This window comes from Neoarius graeffei, chromosome 23 (assembly GCF_027579695.1).
Source record: "Neoarius graeffei isolate fNeoGra1 chromosome 23, fNeoGra1.pri, whole genome shotgun sequence".
NCBI lineage: Eukaryota > Metazoa > Chordata > Actinopteri > Siluriformes > Ariidae > Neoarius > Neoarius graeffei.
In genome coordinates this window covers 56,962,670-56,983,863 of record NC_083591.1, presented here as the reverse complement: position 1 = coordinate 56,983,863, position 21,194 = coordinate 56,962,670, and the positions used below count along the sequence as shown (strand labels likewise).

The 21,194-nt window shown below is 43.1% G+C and overlaps 1 protein-coding gene and 1 long non-coding RNA gene across 7 annotated transcripts in view; one reads left to right on the top strand and one right to left on the bottom strand.

Moving 5' to 3' along the window:
• The window catches only part of ccdc18 (coiled-coil domain containing 18), a 44,189-nt gene extending 23,647 nt beyond the window's left edge, over positions 1–20,542 (bottom strand). For 3 of the 6 annotated variants that reach the window (XM_060906504.1, XM_060906505.1, XM_060906508.1), the window contains exons 1-15: positions 20,300–20,542; positions 19,956–20,166; positions 17,451–17,655; positions 17,218–17,373; positions 14,554–14,709; positions 9,039–9,148; positions 8,104–8,232; positions 7,923–8,019; positions 7,598–7,719; positions 7,174–7,465; positions 5,313–5,400; positions 4,703–4,923; positions 3,068–3,199; positions 255–386; positions 42–176 (exon numbers count right to left, since the gene is read on the bottom strand). In XM_060906504.1, the coding sequence (XP_060762487.1) occupies positions 42–176; positions 255–386; positions 3,068–3,199; positions 4,703–4,923; positions 5,313–5,400; positions 7,174–7,465; positions 7,598–7,719; positions 7,923–8,019; positions 8,104–8,232; positions 9,039–9,148; positions 14,554–14,709; positions 17,218–17,373; positions 17,451–17,655; positions 19,956–20,056 (2,076 nt within the window). In that variant the 5' untranslated portion in view covers positions 20,057–20,166; positions 20,300–20,542. Of the gene's footprint in view, positions 1–41; positions 177–254; positions 387–3,067; positions 3,200–4,702; positions 4,924–5,312; positions 5,401–7,173; positions 7,466–7,597; positions 7,720–7,922; positions 8,020–8,103; positions 8,233–9,038; positions 9,149–14,553; positions 14,710–17,217; positions 17,374–17,450; positions 17,656–19,955; positions 20,167–20,299 lie in introns of those variants that run through there. The other 3 variants (XM_060906506.1, XM_060906507.1, XM_060906509.1) reach the window with 2 other exon arrangements.
• The window catches only part of LOC132871904 (uncharacterized), a 79,652-nt gene that overhangs the window by 8,437 nt on the left and 50,021 nt on the right, over positions 1–21,194 (top strand). The gene's annotated exons all lie outside the window — the stretch shown is intronic.

Sequence of the window (21,194 nt, the reverse complement as noted above, 5' to 3'; positions counted from 1 at the left end):
ACCGTGATTTGCTGGGACTTGAACACTGACAGTTTCAGGACCTGTGTAAGCTGATCCACAGACGCCTGCAGCAAACCAGCCTGATGTTCTACTTCCTGTTTCTCTGACTGGAGATCGGACACGGCCTGCTTTAACTCTGCTACTTCGGCCTGGCTCCGAGCCAGAGATAACTGCAACTACACACAGGATGCACTCATCATCGTGTCCATTTTAAACAAAACAAACAAACCCATACACACATCCCACACACTCACCACCCCCACACTGTCCTCCAGTTCCCTGCATCTGTGTGTTTCGGCCATCTTGGACGTCTCCATGGCCTGCTGATATTCCCTCTGTCTCTTCTTTAGGAGCGACTGATAGTGGTGGATGCTGCTCTCCTTTTCCTACAAAGAGCAAAAGAAATGCGAAAAATAAATAAATAAATATGCATCCAGTTCGTGTTATTTTCTGTGCACTTCGCATATGTCAATTTATATCTACTACTTCCTATTTTTAATCATCAAAGCTCCTGTTATACAAAAAAAAAAAAAAATTGTATTAGTATTTATTCAAATAATTAAAATAAAAATGGTGTAAACGGTACAGCCATATTATTTAATAAACTTGTTTTTTTCTGTTCTACGAAAGTATACTGAGGCACATCAGAAAGAAAAACAGATCAGCATCACGTTATAACCTAAAAAGTTTATGATGAGGCTTTTTTTTGGAAGGTTATGACATACACGCTTATAACATTAAAGGGATAGTTCGGGATTTTTGACATGAATCTGTATGGCATCCCCATCAATAGTGTCGTGCAAACACACTGACTTACCCCTGACAGCATCCTGTGAGTCCAGTTCTTGTCCAGTTTTGGTCCAGACGAAAGTAGTCCGGCAAGTTTGTTGGGGTCACGAAAGTAAAACGTTTTTCGTCTCAAAACAGTACGTGTTCAAAAGAGTGAGATATTTGCATCACAAAACCGTTGTCAAATTAAAAAGTCAGACCTCGAAATCGCTTGGCACTATTTTCTCTCCCTTCTTATCACTGCGCGCTGCCGCCAGGTGACAGCCACGGCTGTTTCATTCATTGCTTACTAGTGATGGGAATTTCGGCTCTTTTGGCTCTTCTTAGGCCGAATCCCATTTCACCCCTTGGACCAACCCCTTGGCCCTTCCCCTCCATTTTGCGCATTCACGTGAAGGGGTAGGGGTATCCCAATCCCAGTTAACGCGGAGGGGTAGGGGAAGGGCTTCTGTACCCCTCCAAACGGAGATTTTCCTGGAGCTGACTCCGAACGAAGGGGTTTGAGTGATTTCCCACAATGCCATGCGGATTTCAACGAGATTTCATGCGGATTTCAGAAAGATGGCGGTTCCCGCGGCGAAAGATTGTCATAAATGTATTTTCTCCATTATTTACGTGTTTTAAGTTGTTATCCAGAGGAAACACGCCGCTTGATTCGCTTTCGAGCTGAGAATGAGCAGTGATTTCTGAAATCCAAGCTGCTGCTAAAAAGCTTTGGGAGTGAGTATTGTTTTCGGTTGCTTGACTGCGTACGTTTTGTTCTGTTATTCTCGCTTTTATTGTTTACATGAGTGTTCTGACACCTCATTCTGTCAGATGTGGTGCACGAAGCACCAAAGATATCCCATTCAGTGGTGTTAGTTAACAAATCACACCCTGCCAGCAGAGATTTCTGGTTCTGCCTCTGGCTCTGACTGTAGCGGCTGGTCGCAGCCAATGACGCATTTGGTCACGTTTTGCTAACGTAAACGCTGACGGAGGTACGCGATGACGTATGCGATCGTTGAAGGGCTATCCCAATACGTAAGGGTTGAATTTCAAGCCCTATCCCTTGTAGCTCAGTTTCAAGGGGAAGGGCCAAGGGGAAGGGGGAGGGGAAGGGGTAGAAATTAGAATTGGGATTGGGCCTTACTATAAGGAGCCGGCTCTTTCGGAAGATTTTTTATAATTATTTCTCATGACTTGTACATTCACATCGAGTACACATATCAATGCAAATTAACACGAAGGGATTTACTAGACCAATTCATATCTGGAACTATTTTCAGCCACAGCACAGGCAAAGCACCGCTGCAGGCGCAAAGACACCGCACCGTGTTTGCACGACACTATTGATGGGGATGCCATACAGATTCATGTCAAAAATCCCGAACTATCCCTTTAAGGTGGGTGAATTAGTTTTTTTTTTTTTTTAATCCATGTCAGCACCTAAGGCTATTTCATAGCAAGAGCATTTCTAAAAAGGTACTATAATTTCTGCATTCATTAATTTCATAAATAAAACAAATAAAAGTTACATAAATGAACAAATAACTAAATTAAATTCTTGGAGACACACGTGATAAATTCTAAAACTTTGTGGTGGCACCTTGTTAAAAACATCAAAGTACTTTGAGAATAAAATCAATCAATCATTCCCGTGTGCTGCTTAGACCAGGACAACAAAGTAAAACATGCTGGATTGTCAGAGAGATCCTACAGAAATGGCATGATGGCAGTTCTTCACCGTTTAATATATTTAAAAAAGAAAAAAGGCCTTGAATGACCAATAGGACATCTAGTAAGAATAATAAAGTGTCTTCTTGATGGCAGGGTTGATTTCATACAATTTGTTTTCCAAGAAAGACATTCGTCCCATTCAGTCTGCCACTTCCTTGAACTGAGATACCAGCGCAGGTCTGAGGTCGGGATTTTACATTCCGTGACATCTTCGGGTCACATTATCTGCCTGCTCATCATCAGAGAGGCCGACATGGCCTGGTGTCAACTCATGTTATAACAATATACTATTTACCTTGTTATAACAAGAAACTTTTCACATTATAATGTGATTCTGATCCGTTTTTCTTTTTCTGGCGTGGCAGCAATACACTGACTGACCATTCCTGTTAGCGCCATTTAAAATGTCTTTTTTTTTTTTTTTTTTAATTACATAGGCAACATTGTGATGCATATATATTATATATTCATACATCATGAAATTCATTGATATTTCTTATTTTTTGATTGATACAGTAATAATGTTAGAAAATACACCATGGTAATATCATAAACTGACCAACGTGCACGTGTGCGTTACCATTATCTTCTGCTCCAGCTGGCTGTTTTTAATAGCAGCCTGTGAATAAGCAGCACTTTTCTCCTGCAGCTGTTTCTCCACCACGACCAGACGCAAGCTCTTCTTCTTCAGCTGCGCAGAAACACATCAGGACGCACATCAGACTTCATTACACAAATTCATTTCGGTATCCGTACTTAACATCCTGACAGCAATTAATAAATCAGATGCTCGGACAATAACAAGAAAATAAATAAAAAGGTGTGTCATCTGTGGTAGTCACAGGGCTGTAAAAAGCTCATCCAATCATTTTATTTGGTTCAGATGAAATGACTGGATGGGTTACCTGTTTGTCTACCTGTGCACTCGTTGCGCATGACCAGAGTTTTTCACAAAGCTAGGCAGACATATTGCTAAAGCTAGCGAGCTAGTCAGCAGCTGTGAGGACTAACAATAGCAGTGTTCATTATGATCACGTTAGGCGTTTTCTTACATGTGAATGAGACATGAGGTAGTTGGGAATGACGACACGCGACACTCCCCCACACACACACACACAAAATGTTCTCTCTTATGCATCAGTAGTCAGGCAGTGTGCATTCATGCATTTTGGAGGGAGGGCTGAAGAGAGGGGTGGAATTTATCAGTAAGATGCTTTCAAAATCTAGCTTTCTTCTGCTGGTTTCTCCAAAATGACACACCCGAGCTTTAACACACACACAATGTGAGTTTGTAGGATATTAACATGACAGACAGCACGAGCAATACTGGGAAATTTGTGGAGTGATTTTTGGAGTAACAGAGTTAAAGTTACTGATTATTTTCCTATAACAGAAGTGTTCTATTCCTCTTATACAACAATGATTTACCATCTCATCTCATTATCTCTAGCTGCTTTATCCTGTTCTGCAGGGTCGCAGGCGAGCTGGAGCCTATCCCAGCTGACTACGGGCGAAAGGCGGGGTTCACCCTGGACAAGTCGCCAGGTCATCACAGGGCTGACACATAGACACAGACAACCATTCACACTCACATTCACACCTACGGTCAATTTAGAGTCACCAGTTAACCTAACCTGCATGTCTTTGGACTGTGGGGGAAACCGGAGCACCCGGAGGAAACCCACGCGGACACGGGGAGAACATGCAAACTCCACACAGAAAGGCCCTCGCCGGCCACGGGGCTCGAACCCAGGACCTTCTTGCTGTGAGGCGACAGCGCTAACCACTACACCACCGTGCCGCCCCCGCTGTTTTAAATAAATAGTGTGTGTGTGTGTGTCGGGGGGGGGTACGGACACTGGAGACTCCTTTCCGACATATCACAAACATCTCGTTAGAGAAAACTATTTAACTTGTATGTATTTATTTAATGAAACAACTTCTTTCTGTGCTTTTCTGGTCAAGACCCTAGGTTACTAACGAGAAGGTTGTGCGTTCAAGACCCAGCACTGTCAAGCTGCTCCTGGCCCTAACCCAGGGTACAGTATCATGCCCTACCCTATGCTCTTACCCTGTTCAGGCTTTCTTCCTTATGTAATGTTAGATACCATTTTGAGTATCACAAATTATTAAAAACTAGTTAATTATCACCTTTATTATGTACTTATTTAAACCACAACACTGAATGAATCACCTCCTTCTCCAGCGTGGTGGCCTGAGCAGCTTTATCCAGCAGCTGGTTGTGAAGCTGTTGGTAGTGAGAAGCTCTCTGTGTGATGGAGGTCTGGAGGGATGAGATCTCCTCCTGCGCCCGGGTCAGTCTCTCCTGCAGGCTCTGTGCAGCGCTCGCCTGCCTCGCCTTCTCCTTCTCCACGCTCTGTAGTGCCGCCAGCAGCTTCTGATATCGCTCACCCACTGCATTCATTCAGCACAGAAACGAGACCATGGGTTCATTTTACAGACGGCTGATTGTTAAGATTTAAACCACAACACTGAATGAATGCGTGTTTCATGGACAGACATCAAGAACTCATTATTCTTGATATTAGGGTTTGGGTCAGAAATAGTCAAGATTATTCAACTCTACACGTATTGCCAGCATGGTAGGGTATATCTATTTGATTAGCTTTTATTTGCTCGGTTGTTTGTGCATACTGATCATTTTGTTTAAACAAGAAAAAAAACATTAATTTACTTAGAAATTAATCACAAAATTAGGTCTCCTTTAACCGTCCCCCTCATGGAGCTGTTTAGCACCATAAATGAAAATGTATGTAACTGTGTAGACACACACACACACACACCTGATTTGTGCTGGAGATTCTCTGTGACTGCAGTCAAAGTCAGCGAGGGTAAAAGACACGGATTCGCACACAACGCTCCATCTCGATTCTGAAAAAGAGGCCGATATAGGGAAATAACCTCAGCACCAACTCCGTCCAGGCCCATTATTGTTTTTTTTTCTGTAATATAACCTTGACACCATCTGTGGATTTCTCTACATATGCAGATAACATGATTGATAAAATGACAGAATACAACACTGCGCAGAAGACAACATGGATTCAGTCCCAGGGCCGGAGGCGTGGCCTATAGGTCAGTCCGTCCCAGGGCCGGAGGCGTGGCCTGTGTTAGTCACATAGGAGGGAGGCAGAGCCTCCTCATCTGTCTGAGTGAAGGAGGCATAAGGTGAAGGAAGTGTGGCCTATAGGTCAGTCCCACTGAAGGAGGTGTGGTCTCTGTAAGAGTCTCATACCCCTTTTCCACCAAATCAGTTCCAGGGCTGGTTCGGGGCCAGTGCTGGCGCTGGTTCACAACTCGTTCAATTTGCAAGCCAGCTGAGAACCAGTTTGCTTTTCCATAGCTTGCGGTGCTAAGGGAAGCCACGTCATTACGTCGCTGTATACGTCAGTTACGTCGCTACGTTTGCATAAACCTTGGCGCGAATATCGAAGCAAAAACACGGAATAAGCAGCAGCAGCAACAACAACAACAATAATAATAAATGACTTTGCGTTTGTACAGCTGCTGCTTCTCGTCGCTTAAAAATGGCGATCTTTCGCGGTCTTGTTATTGTTGTTGGTCTTAACAACTCTGCCCCCCCGCTGACGTAAGCGGTTCTTTCCTCTGACCCAGCAGAGAGTTGGTGCTAGCCTGGAACTGGTTTTTCTGGCCCCAGAGCCAGTTCTTTGTCAGTGGAAACAGAAAACCCGGTTCCAAACTAAACACTGGCCCCGAACCAGCCCTGGAACTGCTTTGGTGGAAAATGGGCATCAGTGAAGGAGGTGTGGCCTGTGTGTTAGGCTCAGTGAAGGGGTTGTCTTGGTCATTCCAAGTGAAGGTGTGGCCTCTGTTGGTCTCCTAGGAGGGAGGCAGAGCCTCCTCATCTGTCTGAGTGAAGGAGGCATGAGTTTAAGGAGGCGTGGCCTTTGTTTAAGTCTTAGGGAAGGATAGCCTGGTCCCGCCCATCCTAAGTGTGACGCAACACGAGGGCCTGTTGCGAGCTTAGTCTGGCAAGGCAAGCTATCTACAGCTCTTCCAAGCTCCCGAAAAATCAGGAGCCAATCAACTTTGAGCATCTCCAACGGCCCTGGGTAGAGGCGTGTTCAAGGCAGTGATGTAGTAGAACTGCGACCGGAAGCCATAGATTGTTTACAGAATCTATGCCGGAAGCGCTTCATTCACTAGAAACATTACGAACATGGAGCAAGTTCTCATTGAAAACGGAGCAAAGAGCAGCCCTGGAGGTATTTATTGAAAGGAAGGATGTTTTCGCCTTGCTCCCGACCGGCTTCGGTAAGAGTTTAATCTAACAGTTAGCCCCGTCGCGTCGCATACGTCAGAGGAAAGCGTGATGTGATTGGTTTAAGCTTCGTCACAGCCTTTTCTGGCTTCGACCAGTAGCAAACAGGCATTTCAGGGAGGCGGGTCAACCACGCACTTTGGGAAACGGTTGGGCTTAATATCTTTGCCAGACCAAATGCTCGCAGAGCTTTGAAGTCGCGTTAGCCAGACTAAGGGAAGGAGGCGTGGCCTGTGCAAATTACAGTGTTGTGTAGGAAATCCTAGTGCACTTTTGAAAAAGAAGAGACCACATCAGGACAGGTTTCACATATAAATCATGTATACTTAGCAGGACCTGTAGGAGACCACCCACGCACACACCTCTCTGAGATGCAACAAGTCGAGAACATTCTCCAGACTGGCCAGCTCTGCTCTGGCCTGCTCCATGTCCCTGTGAGTCTGAGTCAGCCTCTGTTCCTGACAGGCTGTGAGGAGTCGCAGGTCCTCCCTCTCCCTCCTGAGTCCTTCCGCCTCCTTCAGCAGCGTCTCCTTCTGCTCCATCTCCCTCTGCAGTCGACCCAGCTGCTCCGACGCCTCCTGGACTCGGCCCTGCAGCTCCTGACGCTCGGCAGAGAGCGCCTCGGAATGGACTCGCACCTCCTTCAGCTCCATGCTAAGAGAGCACGGAGTGTTAGAGCAAGAATTTATCAACATGTTACTTCTTTCGAAAGTCCAGAACTTTATAAAATGAAGAGATATTCAATAGTTTATGCTTCACAGCTGGACGTTGGACTTCTATGGTTACCTCAGACTGTGACTCGTTCTCTCCTTCTCTCTCTCCAGCGCTGTACATCTTTTCTCCAGCTCTTCTCTTTCACAGTCACACTCGATTAAACTCGCCTTCAGCTTGCCTTTGTTTTCCATCACCTGCATCAGAGAGACACGGTGGAGGTTATTTTGGTGGTATTATCTTAGTTTAGTCTAATTTCATCCAGAACAGAGATCACTATTCACTCTCAGACGAAGAGGAACAAAATCAATAAATCTGATTAATTATAAAAGGAAAAACGTGTGAAAAAATATCATCAGCCCTTTCAGAAGTCTGGCGAAATCTGAGGATTGTGCGCTACCTTCTTTAATTTTTCAGCAACGTTGTGTTTGTAGTTTTTGAAAGCCACAGAGAGTTTCTCTGCATTTCTCAGAGCCTGGTTCCTCTGCTGCTCCGTCCTTATTTAAAAAAAGGAATTAGTTTTCTTCAGTTTAATGTAAATTAATTCTACACGCTCACATTCAAACACACACGTCCCTTACCGCTTCCACTGCTGAGATTTATCACACAGGTCCGATTTCACCGTGTTGAGCTCTTGTCTGAGTTTCTCCATCACTCTGTTACACTGCAGCGCAGTCTGTTCGCTCGCTGCCCGCTTCAGGTCCGCTTCTCTACAACACACAGGCTGTATTTTACTCCTATTTTAATTCCTCATCACTAGCCATCATCTCATTAGCACACTTTTGGAGAAATAAAACAAACAAACAAAAAAAAAAAATTTCCACGTGTGTTTTTTAGCTGCTAAAACCAGATTTACTTGGAACTACACTACCGTTCAAAAGTTTGGGGTCACTTTGAAATGTCCTTATTTTTGAAAGAAAAGCACTGTTCTTTTCAATGAAGGTCACTTTAAACTAATCAGAAATCCACTCTATACATTGCTAATGTGGTAAATGACTATTCTAGCTGCAAATGTCTGGTTTTTGGTGCAATATCTCCATAGGTGTATAGAGGCCCATTTCCAGCAACTCTCACTCCAGTGTTCTAATGGTACAATGTGTTTGCTCATTGCCTCAGAAGGCTAATGGATGATTAGAAAACCCTTGTACAATCATGTTAGCACAGCTGAAAACAGTTGAGCTCTTTAGAGAAGCTATAAAACTGACCTTCCTTTGAGCAGATTGAGTTTCTGGAGCATCACGTTTGTGGGGTCGATTAAATGCTCAAAATGGCCAGAAAAATATGTCTTGACTATATTTTCTATTCATTTTACAACTTATGGTGGGAAATAAAAGTGTGACTTTTCATGGAAAACACAAAATTGTCTGGGTGACCCCAAACTTTTGAACGGTAGTGTATATAGTAAATTGGAACCTGTTCCTGCCAAAATGTGGCCCGATCAACAATCGGAACGAAACTCTGAAATCCTGAATGATCTATTGGCAGCCATTTTGACTGAAGAACAGTAAAAAGTTACCGTAAAGCTGTGGCTTGAGCTTCCAGCTGTGCCTCCAAGTCCAGGATTTGCTCCGTCATGATGGACACACTGGAGGTCTTTGCGCCGACGGTGCAACCTAGAACACGCAACTGCAGAACAAAACGAGGCAGAATGATTGAATGTATAACGACAACAACTCCAGTACATTACAGAAAACGTTTCAAGAGCATTGGATGCATAAAACCTGATACTATGCCACCAAGTCGATGCCAAAATTCTGAAAACACGACACTTTTTTCCCTACAGCACCACTGCAGTTTTACTGTAATATTCAAATGTTTTTAATACAAGGCCTGTACACTCACCAGCCACTTTATTAGGAACACCCGTACATCCACCTGCTGTTTCATGCAGTTCTCTAATGAGCCAATCACTTGACATAAAATCACGCAGATATAAATCAAGAGCTTTGGTTAAAGTGGCCAGTGAGTGTATACTGAAGTACATGGAATTTATTTATTTAGCACTATTATATCAAGAATTGTGAAATTTCATTGCAGACTACTATTTCTGGTATCATGCCATCCCTAGACTGTATATTATCATTACTGTATTTAGGATATAATATGCCCGATTTCAAAATTAGCGTTTCAAAGCTTTGAGTCGCTTGTGGACACAAATACAATAGTTAAAAAAAAAAAACTATTGAGATATTACAAGTTAAATTTTATATTTTGTGACACATACAGTCGTGTTCAAAATAATAGCAGTGTGTTTAAAAACGTGAGTAAAGCTCAAAATCCTTATAATAGTTTTTATTTCCATGCATTAGGAACACTGCACATTATATTCTACATCAAAACATGAAGAAAAATGTATGAATATTTTAATTACTTTACAGAAAATGAAGAAAAATGACCATTGGGCTGTTCAAAAAAATAGCAGTGTCTGCATTTTTCATTACAAACTCCAAATATTTACTGTATAAACTGAAAAAATCTTAAGGATTTAGTATTCCTGTGAATCACTAAACTAATATTTAGTTGTATAACCACGGTTTCTGAGAACTTCTGGCACCTGTGAACAGGTATTCCAGCCCAGGATGATTTGACAACATTCCACAATTCCTCTGCATTTCTTGGTTTTGCCTCAGAAACAGCATTTTTGATGTCACCCCACAAGTTTTCTATCAGATTAAGGTCCGGGGATTGGGCTGGCCACTCCATAACTTTTAATTTTGTTGGTCTTGAACCCTGATGCTGCTCGCTTACTGGTGTGTTTGGGGTCGTTGCCTTGTCGAAACACCCATTTCAAGGGCATTTCCTCTTCAGCATAAGGCAACATGACCTCCTCAAGTATTTTGATATATGCAAACTGATCCATGATCCCTGGTATGCGATAAATGGGCCCAACACCACAGTAAGAGAAACGTCCCCATATCATGATGCTTGCTCCACCATGCTTCACTGTCTTCAGAGTGGACTGTGGCTTGAATTCAGTGTTTGGGGGTCGTCTGAAAAACTGTCTGCGGCTCTTGGACCCAAAAAGAACAATTTTACTTTCATCAGTCCACAAAATGTTTTTCCATTTCTCTTTAGGCCAGTCGATGTGTTCTTTGGCAAATTGTATCATCTTCAGCACGTCTTTTTTTTTTAACAGTGGAACTTTGCGGGGGCTTCTTGCCGATAGATTAGCTTCACACAGGCATCTTCTAATTGTCACAGTACTCACAGGTAACTTCAGACCGTCTTTGATCACCCTGGAGCTGATCATTGGCTGAGTCTTTGCCATTCTGGCTATTCTTCGATCCATTCGAATGGTAGTCTTCTGTTTTCTTCCACGTCTCTCTCTGGTTTTGCTGTCCGTTTTAAAGCACCGGAGATCATTTTAGCCGAGCAGCCTATCATTTTCTGCACTTCTTTATACGTTTTCCCCTCTCCAATCAACGTTTTAATCAAAGCACGCTGTTCTTCTGAACAATGTCTGGAGCAGCCCATTTTTCTCAGGTTTTCAGAGAGAAATGCATGTACAACATGTACTTTAGCTTTATCCTTAAATTAGGGCCACCTGATTGACACCTGTTTTTTCACAGAATGAATTACCTAATTGAACTCCACACTGCTATTATTTTGAACACGCCCCTTTCACTTAATTATTCGATTACACAGACTCAGGAGCATGCATATCATGAATGTTGGGTCTGTTGGACTCTACTACACCTACTGGTAAATTATTTGCCATGTAGTAATATAATTTCTACAAAAAATAGTGACTGATCTGGTTAGTCACGTTGGACTGTTATTATTTTGAACACAACTGTACTTGAGCTCATCATCCTGTCCATCTAATTAAATGCTCTCTAAAAATCATAAATATGCATATCCCTCCCCCAGAGCAGGTGTTGCTCTAAACTAGCCATTCATGAGCCCGTTTATATATTTAAAAAAAGCTCTCACTTCGCTAGTCTCTATTGAGGTATTTCACTCACGTGACCAAGTCACGTGATGCCGCCATTTTGGACGGCACGCTTAAGTCCTTCAGTGCAAGGTGGTATGAGATGGTGGAGACCTTTGCGCGTTTTAACAAGAAAGTAAGCTGTGATTCGTGTTAAATTGGATCTGTCTTTTATCATAAACACTACCCAGCCTTGGTATGGAGCCAAGGTTGTCGACAGAAGTCAACAGTTTGATGAAGGATGACCCCAGCAGTTTGAAACGGTACAAGGTAGGCTATGTTCACAACACTTTCTTGTTACTCGGGGGATCCGAGATCCCCTGAAACAGACATGAGATCCCTTGAAAACATGATTTGGGAAATGTTGGGGGGGGGGGGGGGGGGTGTCTAAAATATTGGCAAAATGATGTTTATTGACATAGCAATCGTGCGTAACGGGAAGCATTTGCATATCCGAAGCGTTGTGTTTACTTGACAACGACTGCTGCTGCCAGGTTGGTTGTTGAGTAGCCTGACTGTTTTTTTTCTTGCGTGTGGTATCATTGTTGACGCGAGGTTGTTTTTTGAACATGCCAATGCGGACACGATTTCCCCTGATGAGTTATGACTTCAGACGCGATGCGTGTGTGGAGTGATCTCGGAGTGATTATTGACCCCAGTCTTTCATTCGAAACTCACATTGATAACATCACCCGGATAGCTTTCTTTCATCTCAGAAATATTGCAAAGATAAGAAATTTAATGTCATTGCATGATGCAGAAAAACTAGTCCATGCTTTCGTTACCTCCAGGTTGGATTATTGTAATGCCTTACTGTCTGGATGTTCCAATAAGTGCATAAACAAGCTCCAGTTAGTTCAAAATGCCGCAGCAAGAGTCCTTACTAGAACTAGAAAATATGACCACATCACGCCTGTCTTATCCACACTGCATTGGCTCCCAATCAAATTTCGTATTGATTATAAAATACTACTATTGACCTTTAAAGCACTAAATGGTCTCGCACCACAGTACCTGAGTGAACTTCTGCTCCTCTATGACCCGCCACGCCTACTTAGATCAAAAGGTGCAGGCTATCTGCTGGTACCTCGTATAGTGAAGGCTACATCAGGGGGCGGAGCCTTTTCTTACAAAGCCCCACAGTTATGGAACAGCCTTCCAAGTAATGTTCGGGAATCAGACACAGTCTCAGCATTTAAGTCTAGGCTGAAAACATATCTGTTTAGTCAAGCCTTTTGTTAATGGTGTTTATGAGGTAAAGGTGTAGATCTGGAGGGTCCTCAGACATAGAGTGTTTTGGTAAACTGGGATGTATGGATGCTGTCAGTCCCCACTCGCTTGCTCACTCGAGTTTGTTGACAGTGTAGTGGCTGCTGCTTTATGTCCCGGGGCCCCTCATGCCTGTGTTACCTTCTGGCTCTCTCCTTTTAGTTATGCTGTCATAGTTAGTTGCCGGAGTCCCTGCTTGTACTCGGTGCAATATGTATACTGTTCCTACTTATTCAGGTGACATTGGGCATACCTAACAACCTGTGTTTTCTTTCTCTCCCCCCCACCCCAAATCTGTCCCTCTGAGTTACATGGAGTCAAGAGGAAATCTTTTGGTGGAGACGGTGGGGACCTCGACTGGCTATCGTAGCCTGCAGGGAATCGGCCGTCAGACATTCTGTCGCATGTCCCAGACCCGGTGAAATGTAACTGAATTGTCTTGGCCAGGCCTAAGGGTCCCATCTGCATCTCATCATTGCTGAGGAGTGTGCTCCCATCACCCAATCAAGCATCCAGCCAGAGCAGGTCATGATATATTTTTTACCATATTAACATGCCATTGTGTGTTATGCCTGATGTAAAGACTCTCGTCTCTGCGAGCCTACCACACAGATTTAATACTTGTCATTTTTAGGGCATACCTAACAACGTGTTTTCTTTCTCTCTCTCCCCCCCCCCATCTGTCCCTCTGAGTTACATGTTGATCCTGGGATTGAGATGCTGGCCTCTTCTGCCCCTCGGACCTGCTTGATCCATCCTGGTGCCCTGTGTCTGGTCGGAGTTTTATCGCCCCACTCCTGTGAAGGACGGCCCCATGAGGACAGTTGAGGGTTATATCTGTTAAAACTGTTAATATTATAGTCAGGCTGTCTGTTGTTGCCCAAATGAGGATGGGTTCCCTTTTGAGTCTGGTTCCTCTCGAGGTTTCTTCCTCATGTCGTCTGAGGGAGTTTTTCCTTGCCACCGTCGCCACAGGCTTGCTCATTGGGGATAGATTAGGGATAAAATTAGCTCATGTTTTAAGTCGTTCAAATTCTGTAAAGCTGCTTTGCGACAATGTTTATTGTTAAAAGCGCTGTACAAATAAACTTGATTTGATTTGATTTGGAGGTGTGGAGTCCGCGTGATATGTGCGTAAGATAGGCTTCTCATGTGTTTGGAGATCCGCGCTCTTTTTATTTTCTTTCTTTCTTTTTACGTAATTTCCCCGTTTATTTCTGTCCCGTTTCTTTCTAGCCTCTGTTATTGCGTTTTATGTCTGATGTCACTTTATCTACTTGTTTTGTAATGACTTGATGCTTTCAATATTAAAAAAAAAAAAAAAAAAAAAAAAAGATCCGCGCTCTGAGAAGCGCAAGTTGGCTCCCAATCCTGTCTCTTCATAGCTGCAATCCATTTGGCCCTCTTGTCTGGGTCAGTAGGAAACCGGTAAAAGGAGCGTCCTGCACGCTGTCCCTGTCTGTTGTGGCAGCTCACAGCACAACAAGCAAACACCATGGTTATTTATAGACCGCTTACTGACAAATTAATCGATTCTAGGTGTCTGTAACACGTTTTTTTTCAAGCTGGTTCTCCCTCTCGGTCTGCAGCGTTAGTATGTAGCTTGCCGTCCAAAATGGCGGACACCGGGGCGTCACGTGACCCTGTGACGTCAGGTGAAATACCTCAATATTTCACTAAGCTACTTGTGGTGTGTCTTGAACACTGTGGGCTTTCAAATATTTCACTCTAACTTCCTGTTTCAAAAGGAAATCCATCAACGTATGGAATCAAATCACACCTCCAGAGCCATTTCAGGAGGGCAGGGAGTCGATAGGTTAGACTGTGGTACCTTAGACTTGGAGCTGGTGATCTCAAGCTGTGCGGCCTCCAGATCGCCGATCAGCTGCCTGTTCTCCAGCACCAGAGACGAGTTCTCCTCCGTCACAGAGCTGAGCTTCCTCCTGAGCTGAGCCACTTCGTTCTCCATGTCTCCGTCTGATCGGAGCTGTGAGAAAACAAAATCCTTTGAAAGTGTAACTAACACACACACACACACACACACTAGGGGTTCCCAAACTTTTCCATGCCAAGGCCCCCCAAATAGCATTAGCTTCTGGTCGGGGACCCCCTTTGCAAACCCACAGACAGTGCTACAAAATATGTAAAGAAACATCAACTTTTAGAATGTTTTCTCTTACTTTTATTCAATATTCAATAATTGTTACATTTGTTTAGCATAAGAATATTATTAACTAACATGTTTTCAACACAAATATTTTCACACTGAACAATAAACTTTTCAAAAAACTGTTGATAAGAACAGCACAAAAGAAATCAAACCACTCTCAATTGTGTGCGTGTGTGTGTCTGGGAGTGACAGACGGTTTACACTAGTGGGAGGAATGGGCTTGGTGGCTCCTACATAGTTTGTCAACCCTGGGCTTAATCTCCGTCAGTGCCATACGCATGTCGTTGTCCACATGTAGACGTGCTCTATGTTTGGTTTTGAGTGCCTTAAAAGTTGAAAAGCCAGACTCACACAAGTAGGTTGTTGCGAAAGGGAGAAGGCATTTCAATGCCCTGTCAGCCAAGCTGGGATCGTCCTTTCCTACATGTAGCCAGTAGTTAGACAGGGGAAGAGCCTCAAAGTCCATTTTTAAATCCCGAGTTTGTCATCTCAGTCAGCTCCTCCTGTGACTTTAAGTCCAGACTTGAACTGACCCCGGGGGCAAAGGGGTTCCTAACCCAGTTTAAATGTGTGTTTTCGAGGTCAGGGAAATAGTCTTTGAAATATCCTTGGAGGTTCTCCAGGTGGGACTGGATCAATGGAGAGACGGAGCCCAAATCACCACATGACAGGAGCTCCTGGTGAAGTAGTGGGAACATTTCTGTAACTCCCTCCTGGAGCTTGGAAAAAGCACGCACTTTGTCTTGCACCTGGAGTATGTACGTGTCACGTCCTTGCATGCTTTGATTCAGTACATTTAGATGCTGGAAAATGTCTGACATGTCTGCAAGTTTGCGGATCCAGGTTGCATCGGTGAACCGATGCTTTTCAGATGAGAGGAGCTCTGCAACCTCCTTCCGCAGCTCATAGACACGGTTCAAAACTGCGCCCCGTGACAGCCAGCGCACGTTCGAGTGAAGCAGCAGCCCCTCAAAACGAGCGCCCATCTCATTACAAAGCAGGGTAAAGTCTGTGTTTCATGGGACTTTAATCAAATTCACTACTTGTATAACCTCCTGTAGTACCTGATTCAACTCGTTATCCATCCTTTTTGCGACCAGTGCCTCGTGATGGAGCATGCAGTGTGTGGCCACGACATGCGGGGCCTTCTGCTTAATGAGCGCGGTCACTCCACTGATCTTCCCGGTCATTGCTGCGGCTCCGTCCGAACACACCCACACACAACGGGTCCGGTCCAATCCGTTAGACTCGATGTAATCGTCCAAAACTTGAAAAATGTCTTTCCCTGTAGTTCTTCTTTCAAATGCTTTACAAAGTAGTATTTCCTCCACAAATCTTTCCTGTGAAATAAATCTGATGTACACAAGCAGTTGGGCCTGACTGGATAAATCTGTGCTCTCATCCAGCTGAAGTGCGAAGTATTCGCTGGCTCTCACCTGCTCCAACAGCTGAGCAGATGCGTCTTGAGCCACGTCACCAATCCGTCGGCTCACGGTGTTATCAGAGAGTGGGACAGCATCGATTTTTTTGGCAGCATCCTCACCAAGCAATTCTCGGACAATGTCTTTGGTGGCTGGTAAAATCAAATCTTCTCCAATTGAGTGAGGTTTTTTAGCACGAGCAATGTGGTACAAGGCTAAAAATGATGCCTTCAGGGCCCGCTCGGGGACAGTAGCTTGCTGGGTGAATGCAGCAGATTGCCTGACCAAATGCTCTTCTTTGCGTCTGAAGAAATCGACTGTTTTTTCGGCATCTGTCGGATGTTTTTGTACCAAGTGACGCTGAAGTTTCGAAGGTTTTAAGCACTCGTTGGACAGGGTCTCCAGACAGAGGACGCATTTCGGGCAATCATGGCCATTTTTCTGTAAGGCTGTAAAGCCATACTTAATGTATGCTGCCTCATATTTTCGGATTTTAGTTGGCCAGGACTTCTTAGTTTTTTTTCGCAGCAGTGTCCTCCACAGCAGGGCTGTTGGTTTGTTCCTTCAGTCTCTTCTTCAAAAACCTGTCCATTTTGCGCTAGCAATACGCTAGCTTGAGGAGCAAAGCAGCTTGATAAATGGCACAAACCGCAACATCACAGGCAATCGGAGAGATGAGCATGGCAAACAACGTTTCAATATGATGTATTATTATTAATAATAATTATATTTTATAATAATGATTAAAAAACTAATTATAATATATTGAATAATTATTTTAAAAATCTTTTCGCAATTTTTTTTATCGTCCCTCCAACTTTCTGAGGCCCCCCTAGCACCCCCTGGCGGCCCCCCAGGGGGCCGCGGCCCCCACTTTGAAAACCACTGGGTTAGACTGTGGTACCTTAGACTTGGAGCTGGTGATCTCAAGCTGTGCGGCCTCCAGATCGCGGATCAGCTGCCTGTTCTCCAGCACCAGAGACGAGTTCTCCTCCCTCACAGAGCCGAGCTTCCTCCTGAGCTGAGCCACTTCGTTCTCCATGTCTCCGTCTGATCGGAGCTGCGAGAAAACAAAATCCTTTGAAAGTGTAACTAACACACACACGCACGCACGCACACACACGCACTCAGACTCACTCTACAGTCAGAGCTATGCGCTCTTGCACAGGTTTTCTGCTCTGCTGCCTTTGGAGTGCTGTATCTCGCCACTCTTCCTGGACATGATGCCTTCACAGCACTGGGCTTGTGAAGATCATCGACGGTGATGTGACCTGGGAACCGGTCTGATCCGCTCCCATTTTTGTGCTCAGCGATGCTATCAATGCTGTCATTTTCTGACTGGCTGAAAAGAAAGAAAAATCAGAAAATAAAACTGCTGCTGTAATCATAATGACCATCCTCAACTTGAACCATCATATAGCTGCATTGCATTCTGGGATTTGGGGTCCTGAATTTGCATCAGTATCCGAGATCACGGACATTTTTCCCCCTTCATTGGGACATCTCACAGGAACAAAGAACACCATCCAACCAAGAAATTAACACCAGAATCTCGAAACACTTCAAGTCAAACTTATTTATAGGGGCAGCACCTGACTGTTTTATTCCTTTCCTGAACAAATAACCTGGAAGATATGTAGAACATGATTTTTAAAAAAATTTAAAAATACAACAGATTAAGCTGTAGCCTTAAAGGAACAGTCCACCGTACTTCCATAATGAAATATGCTCTTATCTGAATTGAGACGAGCTGCTCCGTACCTATCCGAGCTTTGCGCGACCTCCCAGTCAGTCAGACGCAGTCAGACGCGCTGTCACTCCTGTTAGCAATGTAGCTAGGCTCAGCATGGCCAACGGTATTTTTTGGGGCTGTAGTTCGATGCGACCAAACTCTTCCGCGTTTTTCCTGTTTACATAGGTTTATATGACCAGTGACATGAAACAAGTTCAGTTACACAAATTGAAACGTAGCGATTTTCTATGCTATGGAAAGTCCGCACTATAATGACAGGCGTACTAACACCTGCGCACTTTGACAGCGCACTGATATCTGAGCTCCGTATCAATGCGCTGCCGAAGCGCGCAGAAGGTGTTAGTACGCCTGTCATTATAGTGCGCACTTTCCATAGCATAGAAAATCGCTACGTTTCAATTTGTGTAACTGAACTTGTTTCATGTCACTGGTCATATAAACCTATGTAAACAGGAAAAACGCAGAAGAGTTTGGTCGCATCTAACTACAGCCCCAAAAAATACCATTGGCCATACTGAGCCTAGCTACATTGCTAACAGGAGTGACAGCGCGTCTGACTGCGTCTGACTGACTGGGAGGTCGCGCAAAGCTCGGAGAGGTACGGAGCAGCTCGTCTCAATTCAGATAAGAGCATATTTCATTATGGAAATACGGTGGACTGTTCCTTTAACAAAAGTTTATTCAATTGCTCAGAAAAACCCGTTTGGAAAACTGGTTTCTGATCCAGAATACTTGTTTGTGTTTGGATGCAATTCCTGGCATCCATTTTTCACTCTACAGGTCACTTAAGATCAACAGAGGCAGAGGTTCATGAACATGAACAGGCGTGAGCTCAAATTGAGTCTAACAGTGTTTTGGGATTCCTGTGGGATTCTCGTGAGATGGGAGACAATTTCACTATCCATCACGTGACGGGGGGGGGGAGTCAATGGAAGTGGGCATGTGGGATGGGAAATCATAAGAGGTCAGTTTTTTTTTTTAATTATAAAATTTATATATCCCAAAGCAATCATGGCTTTAAACTCAAATGTGCAATAGAACTATTCTTGGCCAATGTGCAATTTTCTTATCAGTGCAATCTGTGTGCATACAGAACCAAAACAATTCTGTTTGTACTATTTTAAGTGCAATCCGTGTACATATAGAACCATACAATAGATTTCTGTTTATACCATTTTACCAGTGCAACTCTGTACACTTTACTATCTATTTTTATACTTTATTTGTTCTCCACTTTTTTTTCTTTCTATAACTCATAATGAGTCAACAGCACCTTCAATTTCATTGTACCTCTGGAAAAGTGACAATGACAATAAAGATTTATCTATATCCATACACACACAAGATATAAATATGCATGAACTCTATGTTGAACACGGGAACTAGATGAGATGGGATTCTGCGCATTGTCCTGGTATTTGGACAGAACAGGAGTATTTCTGTGGGAGTCAGATGGGACAGAAATAGAAATCCTAAATATCAAGCCTAACTACGTGCTGGAGACTGAATGCACCTTAACGTGTTTCAGGGTGGAGGTTTTTTTTTTTTTTTAGGATTTCTAGTTTAGTTTTGGCCGAGCACCACCCGAACCAATAATCACATCATCAGTTTTTCTTTGGCTAATCAGACAAGTTATGCCACCACTCTTGCTGGAGCAGTTGGGGGTTAGGTGCCATGCTCAATGGCACTTCAGCCAGTCCTGGGAATGGAACCAGCGACCCTTTGGTCCTAAAGCTGCTTCTCTAACCGTGAAGCCACAGCTTCCCTCAAGATTTCCAAACAAGCTAAAAGTAACCGTGGATCTGATTAATACTGTTCTTTATATTTTGTCTTGCATTTGTTTACAATTCATTACAGGAATCGACTCTTTGTGAATCATTTGTTCTTACCTTAACTGTTCTCCCAGAGCCTGGAGGCTCCTCTCGGTTCTTCTCAACTGATTTCTCAAGGACAGTACATCTTCAACCAGCTCTCGGTCTGAGTCACACATCAGGAACTCTCATAGCCAAGTGAGGTGCAGAAGAAGCCAGAGTTCACATGACAAGTGAATCATCGGATTATTGGATTCGGTTAGTGATTCTAAACATTCCAGATTGAATTCTGGAAAAATAAAAAAACACAGTAAACACGAACGTTAGAGTATTTTACGCTAGGCTGCATTCATTTAAGTTTTGAAGAGAAGGATAAACAACTTTAGCTTTATGTTTTTAAATTAACCTCTAGATCGCATCACCTGTGTAAACAGATACACAACAGGTTGTCAGTTGCTAGCTAGTTAGCTTAGCTTAGCTCCATTTCCACCTTTTCTGCTTTCCTGCAGCCAAAACTACTTTTATAAACACTTCGTACAGCATCTATTAACTAAATTAAACAACACTTCTGAATTACCAACATAAAAATATACAAGGTTTTAGCGTTAATGTCGCTTTAAGCTGCCATGTTTCTTATCCAACTGGTTTCCCGTCTCTTCACAGCAACATCCAAACAAAACGCCACTCACTGTCCCCATCGCTGATTGGCTGATGGAAAACGGCTGAACGCTGATTGGTCCATATAGAAGCGCGAACGTTGGCGCGTCGATTATAAACGTCGCCGAGGTGACGTGAATGACTGATAAGCTGTCCAATCAGAGATGTCAGAAAAAAGTAGGCGGGACTTGAAAAATGAAACTCCGGAAATTTGCCACCATGGATTTTAAAGAACTATTTTAAAAGTGAATCAAATTAAATTGAATTAAATAAATATAATTAAGAAAAAAATGTAAATTAATAAAAATATAATAACCAGGTAAATAGACAGATAGATATATAGATAAATAAAATAAACCTCTCTTTGGGTCCTGTTTTATTTTTAAATCATATTAGAATTTAAAAATAGAAAAAAAAAACTTCAGGATCAAACTCATCAAATATTATTTTTAAAAATAACCTAACAATTATTAATACAAGTATATTATATAAATGTTCAACCTAGTCCTATTGTTATACTGATTTAAAAAAAAAAATTGTAGATTTTTTTATTTACTAGTGAAATGTGTTATTGTATTTTCTCTAAAGCGCTAAACTTTTTATTTAAAAGAATTGAAATAATTTTAGAAATAATTACAAATTACAATTGAATTACAATTT